The 7,233-nt window shown below is 42.2% G+C and overlaps 1 protein-coding gene across 1 annotated transcript in view; it reads right to left on the minus strand.

The window, feature by feature from the left end:
- LOC118477203 (apolipophorins-like) overlaps window positions 1-2,541 on the minus strand; it is a 12,954-nt gene extending 10,413 nt beyond the window's left edge. The window contains exons 1-3 of the mRNA XM_035973069.1: window positions 2,427-2,541; window positions 1,445-1,544; window positions 241-408 (exon numbers count right to left, since the gene is read on the minus strand). Of these exons, the coding sequence (XP_035828962.1) occupies window positions 241-408; window positions 1,445-1,544; window positions 2,427-2,478 (320 nt within the window). The 5' untranslated portion in view covers window positions 2,479-2,541. The remainder of the gene's footprint in view (window positions 1-240; window positions 409-1,444; window positions 1,545-2,426) is intronic.
- Window positions 2,542-7,233: the final 4,692 nt, after the last annotated feature.

Below are 7,233 nucleotides of genomic sequence, written 5' to 3' on the forward strand. Positions count from 1 at the left end.
TATCTATCTATCTATCTATCTATCTATCTATCTATCTATCTATCTATCTATCTATATATTTATCTATCTCTTCCTCTCAGTCTATGATGCTCTTGTTTTACGAATATAACATAACACTCCCCGGACCTGTCAGCAGCCTAAGTAATATTGAAAGAAAAGTACAAGCCAAGAGTCCCCTCTGACCTGTTAGTATCCTAAATTGTATTGAAATAGAAATAAAAGTCCAGGCGTTCCCCTGACCTGTGGGCAGCCTTCATGTGTCCGGCGTTGTCCGAGTGGAGCAGTCTGGTGTCCCGGAGTCGTAGGGCGAACTCACAGGGACCGATAACTTCCACGTCAGCGCTGGTCTGGATGGTCAGTCTGGCCGTGTCCTCGGAGGCGCCGGACATGCTGGTCGCGGTGTCCACTCTGTAGGGAGGGAAGGACGGGCGGGAGGGGAGGGGTGGGGGACGGGAGGAGAGGGAGGATGGTGGAGGAGGAGAGGGGAAGGGAGGAATGGAAGAGAAGGAAAATAGCCAGTGTGAAAACGATAAGTGGAGAACGAGAGATGGAGATAATGAATATGTTTGTTTTAGTACGGTTTTACGGCGCTCACAACTGCACAAGATCAAATGAATGCCAAGGGGTGAATGTCAACTGAGAAGTTCAAACGGGGAATCATGCTTACTCCTCTCACCTCTCTAGCCTCAACAGCACAAAGTCTGCTTCGACTAGCAAAGCGTCCACAAGAGAGTAACGAACATACAAAAGAAGTAGAGGCAAAATGACGATAGTAAGGATGAGGAAAGAAAAAGCAGCAATTCCCCCTCCGTTGTTCCAGCACAATATGAGCATGGCATTGATAAATCAGCCCATTAACAATTCTACTGTGTATAATTACATGTTTGGGAATGGCCTAAAGACACTTCAGTCAGTAGCACTGCCCTGGGGAGGGGGAAGGGGGAGACGAAGATAATAATATCAAGAATGATGGAATAAGAACGTTTTGACCTGTGTTGGCGTTTTGAGCAACGATTATGTAGGAGGAGGACCGAAAGAGATACGGAGAACAATATTATTAGAAATCTTTGAGCTGTGTTGAAAATTAGAGCGACAGTTATTTTAGGAGGGCAGAAAGAGAAACGGAGAATGATATTATCATTATTATTATTATTATCATTATTATTATCATTATTATTCTTATTATTCTTATTCTTATTCTTTTTTTATTTTTTTATTTTTTTATTATTATTAATAAAATTGTTTTGAGATAATTAAAAAACAACAACCACGAACACAACAACAACAACAACAACAACAACAACAACAACAACAACAACAACAACAACAACAACAACAACCACAACGACGACGACGACGACGACGACAACAACAACGAGAACAACAACAACAGAAACAATAACAAGGAAAATAGAAGAAAGAACAGCAACACAAAGCCCCTTACTGGTAGTCGTAGGTGTAGATATATCCAGGGTTGTACTTGAACTTGCCGTTGTCTTCGCATGTCTCGGAGCATCTGTCGGATTCTTGAACTGAAAGGGGCCCTGAGGACGTAACAATGGATAGCAGATTTCAGTCTAGATCATAGATGTACACTATAGCACTATAGGTTTAAAAGGAGGTAACTCTATGGTCTAGATCTATATGTTAATGTGCAAGCTGTAATCCTTTTTTGTTTTGTCTTGCTTTTTTTTGGTTTGTCTTTCTTGTTTCTAGGTTGTATTTATTTTTGACAACTGCATCCGCCGGAAGGAGAATTATTTACAGTACAGTTTTTGTTTTGCTTTAGTAAGTATTTTACAGCACTTGCAAGACAATTATTAAGTCATATAAGTACCGGAGAATAGATGTGTTACAAGGGAATAAAAACACATGAAAGAAGGAGGAGAAATAGGACGATAGATGTTTGATAGGAAAGAAGGAGCAAACCACCCGATACGATACAGTGACTTTGCTATAGGTTGTGAATCTTAAAAATACAACTGGTTTCGGGGAATAATTGTTCATAGAATTCATCAATTTATTCCAAATTATGAACTGAAGATGCCCCTAGTAAAGCAGAAAAAGGCCGTTCATCCGCTGGGAAGTTGCTTTCGATAGACGTGACAACTTCGAAAAGACATTACATGAAAAGACAAACATGGAGTTGATCTTGCTTTTAAAATCGAGAAGTCCAACTCTCAGACAATCAAACATTATCCTACAAAAACAAACCAGTTATACTTTTTTAATGGACGGCCTTTTGATCTACATCTAAAGCCGTTAGTTAAAGAGAAAGCACACACACACACACACACATACACACACACACACGCACGCACGCACGCACGCACGCACGCACACACACACACACACAAAACAAAAACAGCGAAGTCTTGTTAAACGTTAATGTTACATTGCGGTATATTCTAGTTAACTCTACTCACCAGCAGTGGCCGAGGCGACCAGGGCCAGGAGCACCAAAAACTTGGTGTCCATCGTGAGTATCTCGTGCGTCTTGTGGGTCGTGACTCGTGTGTCGTTCGTGTGTCGTGGGTCGAAACTTGCAATAACTTGCAACTGAAGTCAGTAGCGCCAAACCGACTCTTTTATACAAAACTGCTAGGGCAAAGGCCAACAAGGTTTGCGATAAACAAATGATACGGAAAGCACTTCAAGTGGACGTGCGCTCCTGATTAGAGCGTGTGGCTAAAACTGGTATTGATGTCACATAGGACATTTTTGTTTCTTCGATCTGCGTCGTTCTGCTCAGGGCAGTTACCCTTCCTGACATACATCGTTGACCTGATTAGTGTAGTGCACTTCACAATCAACTACACGAATCTTTTATTAATTAGGTGAAAGTCATCGGTCACCGGGGTATCTAGATTTGACCTCTATACCTAAGAGTTGCACTTTCGTATCAGAGATTTATTTAGGTTCTCAATATCTTCTGCGCTTGTTGTAAGACTAACTGTCACCCACGGGTCAAAGTCTAGTTTACGCTGGCATGGTGCAACAAAGTTCTGAATCTGCATTAATTGTAAACTATGAGATGGATGTCTGTGTTGTCCATTCCTGAAATGCAAAGCGAAGATTAGTTGATTTTTTAAAAATAACAACGTTAACCAGTCGCTTTATTCAAACTTTCTAAACCAATAGTGGACAAACTACAGTGTGCCGGCGAAATACACCCACCCCCTAAAAATAAATAAATAAATAGGTAAATAGATAAATAAATAAATAAATAAATAAATAAATAGATAAACACATTTTAAAAAAAAAATTGTGAGTGTTGTCCATTTGATAAATCCAAAAACAATTATTATTTTTAATACTTAAGTTATAAATTGGTTTGACCAGACTTTCTAAATCTTTGTAGGATCGGTAACCATAACATAACCCGGGAAAACTATAATACTATCAAGTAAGGAATTTACGTAATGTTTTCCTCATATGCAAATTTCTTTGGCGTTCTACAATTGCCTGTTGGAGCTTAACTTTATCTGTCTGTCTCTTTGTTTGCTCCGTTCTTTTAGTTAGAGTTAGGAACAGCAGCAATTTGAGCAACCCTGGTTTGAATCTCCCAGTCAGCATTCTTGAACTTAGGAAACACGAGGTAGATTTCAACTCAATGGAGTGCACGTCTCTTAACTTTGTGTTTGCTGAAACAGGGAGCTAAGCTAAAACAAAATTATACCAATGTCTTTTTATTGATTTGTGTACTCCCCCCCCCCACCTCTGTCTGTCTGTCTGTCTGTCTGTCTGTCTGTCTGTCTGTCTGTCTGTCTGTTTGTCTGTCTGTCTGTCTGTCTGCCTGTCTGACTCTCTCTCTCTCTCTCTCTCTCTCTCTCTCTCTCTGTCTCTCTCACTGTCTGTCTGTCTGTCTGTCTGTCTGTCTGTCTGTCTGTCTGTCTGTCTGTCTCTCTCTCTCTCTCTCTCTCTCTCTCTCTCTCTCTCTGTGTGTGTCTGTGTGTGTGTGTGTGTGTCTGTGTGTGTGTGTGTGTGTGTGTGTGTGTGTGTGTGTGTGTGTGTGTGTGTGAGAGGTCAATATTCCGTTATCTTCAAAAGATAGGAAAAATATTTCAACCCCACTGGTGCGCTGATATAACTTTATCCAGGATTTATTGTTATACATATCTTGGTTAACCAGGTTGAAACTTCTAGCTTAACCCAGAGATATGGGCTATTATTTTGCACCATTAGCCTGTGTACTTTGTTCGACGGTTCAAACTGATCCAACTTTTCTCTGTCCTGTTAATAGGTCAAATGTTGAAACTCTACGACGCTTCGCCACTCATCTATCTCGTGTCTCCGGGAACGTTCACAAAAAATGACGTCAGCTAAAATGTATCCAAAAATGACCCTCCTTTTCGTCTTTGTCATCTTCTGTCATCTTTCCCAGGACCCCCCCCCTCCCGCTCCCCCACACCCCCTTCTTTTTTATTATTTATTTTGGTAAGTGTTTTACGGCGCTCGCAACTGCATAAGATCATATGAGCACGCGGGACACACCTAATATTTTCAGTTTGCAGGAAATTTTGAATTTTGCCCGGGTGGCGGCCGAAGCCTATTCTTATCGACTTTAGACCACCAAGGGACCTTTAACGTGCGCAACTTGCACACGGGCCCTCCGAGATTTTTCGCCCTTGTCCGAGAAGGCTAGGTGTAGATCTTTCCTACCAGAAGATCAGGGGTGTGGCAGAAAGACAACAGTAAGGAGGAGCCAAGGAGTAGCAGTAGAAAGGCTGCAGAAAGAGTCAGAAGCCCAGAGGAGGGGGCAAAGGAGGTGAGGGCCACCCCCTTCAATTTTATGTCTACCAAAATGTACATGCACATTTAGATAGAACCTGTACTGGGTGCATTTTATATTTACCCTTTGATCTTTATTCTATATTAAAATATAATGAAACGATTGTTTATTAAAGAATACAACAAAGAAATATATGAATTGTCAAATTATTTATTAACAATTTTTACTAAGCGAAATAATTAAAACAAATAGATTGGATATCACAGCTTGGAAAATAAACAAAAGCAAAAATATAGGAGTATTTACCTCAGCCTGGAAAAAAAATCAAATAAATATTTTCTCTCCCCCCTCCAACCTTTTAGAGCATCATGGTTGACGTCAACTTTGTAAGGACAACCCCTCCCCTATGTCAACTTCTGTCATTTGTGGACGGTCCCTTTCTTATTTGTCGTTATGATAATCGTATTATCTGTTTTGCTTTTGTTAAGGGCTCTCTGTGGACTAATTTGGTATCATGCTGGGCTTCGGAGCGGAGGGCTATGGTTCGAATCCCGAACGTGGCGCTCTGAACTTGGGTTGTTTTGGGGGAGTTTTTAAGGCTCTCGCAACTCGATAAGGTCATATGAGCGCCAAGGGGTGGATGTCAACAGAGAAGTCCAAACGGGGAATCAGGATTACTCTGCTCACCTCTCTTGCCCCAACAGCACAAAGTCTGATTCGACTGTCAAGGCACCCAGGAAATAGCAGTTCACAAGAGAGTGACAAACATACAAAAGAAGTAGAAGTAAAATGACGATTGTAAGGATGAAGAAAGAAAAAGGAGCAGCCCCCCCCCCTAGGTTGCTCCGGCACAGTATGAGCATGACATTGATTAATCAGCACATATACAGTCTACTGTACTTAAGAGCTTGTTAATATCCCCCCCCCCCCAAACACACACATTTTGGGAATAGTCTAAAGACACTTCAGTCAGTAGCACTGCCCTGGTGGAACCGAAGGTGTTGGTAGCGTTTGTATAATTTGTCTGTCCGTATGTCAGTGACATTTTTTTCTATATCTCAAAACCTCGTGGTTTTCTCTCTTTGTTTTTCTTCTTCTTCTTTTCTTTATCTTTGCGCAAACACGAGTGCGCCTTTGCGTCTGTCAGTCGGCCTACGTGTGTGAGTGCGCGTCAGTGTTTTTTTGTTTTTTACATTCCTATGTGTTTGCGTTCGCGCTCGACTACATCTTTCCGTGAGACTATGGCAATTTGTTTGATTTTGGTTAGTGTTTTATGTCGCTTGCAGCTGCATTAGGTCCTATGAGATCACGGGACACATTAAAGATTTTCAATTTGGTAAAAATGTTTGAATGTTGCTCGGGTGGCGGCCGTAGCCTACTCTCATCGATTTTAGGACGGCCAAGGGGTCTTTAATGAGCACAACTTGCCCACGAGACCTCTGAGATTTTTCGCCCTCCGCCGAGAAGACTAGGTGTTAGATCTTACCTACCATAAGATCAGGGGTGTCGCTGAAAGACAGAAATAAGAAGAAGACAAGGAGTGGCAATACATATGTTGCAGAAAGAGTCAGGAGCCCGGAGGATGGGGCAAAGATGAGAGGTGGGGGAGGGGGCAGAAAGTGGAGACGGAAGCGGACGACATAACATGGATAGAGAGCAGGAAAGGAGGCTCAAGGATAAAAATTCAGAGGACAAAATGTTTCCGTCGCTGTCAGGATTCGAACTCGGGACCTATTAAATGAGACGTGAACACCGTTACCTCTAGACCATGAGAGGTCCCCCAAACGACGATGGTGTGATTAGTTAAGGGATAATGAGCTGTTAGCAATACTTTCTGGCCATATTTTAACACCCCCTTTAACACTGTAAGGTTATGTAACAGGTGGGGTCTCCGAATGTATCGTCCATCTCCAATAGGACCAAGCCACACCGGCTTCGATTTTCAAAACTCTCCAAAACAATCTATTAAGTCCAGAGCGCCTTGTTTGGTGTCCACTCCGTAGTCTCCAGGATGACATCTACTACCCTTTGCACCAGTTTACCTTCACCTTCACCTAACCTGTTGACTGGATGTCCGTTGGGGCGCTTTTGTAAGATTTGGCCACCAGCTTCCTCCACTCCTTCCGGCCTTCAAGCTTTCCGGAGTGTGTCTTTAAGTTCCAGGCCTGTCTATTCCTTGATGTTGTCCTCCCAACTCTTCTTCGGTTTGCCTTTATTCCTTTATCCCTGGACGCGGCCTTGCAGGATCATCAGTTAGGAATAAGCATTTTTTGTTGCAAAAACGTGGACGAGTTCATCATAACATGCTGAATACGAAGTGGACGTAGATAAGCACAACACATCTGGCAAACAGGCAAAATTGTCTGTGGACGTGGCTATTATTTTAATACCCTATTCTCTCTCTCCATCACTGTCTCTGTCTCTGTCTCTGTCTCTGTCTCTGTCCCTCTCTGTTTCTCTCTCTCTGTTTCTCTCTCTCTCTCTCTCTCTCTCTCTCTCTC

This window comes from Aplysia californica, unplaced genomic scaffold (genome assembly GCF_000002075.1).
Source record: "Aplysia californica isolate F4 #8 unplaced genomic scaffold, AplCal3.0 scaffold00983, whole genome shotgun sequence".
Taxonomy (NCBI): domain Eukaryota; kingdom Metazoa; phylum Mollusca; class Gastropoda; order Aplysiida; family Aplysiidae; genus Aplysia; species Aplysia californica.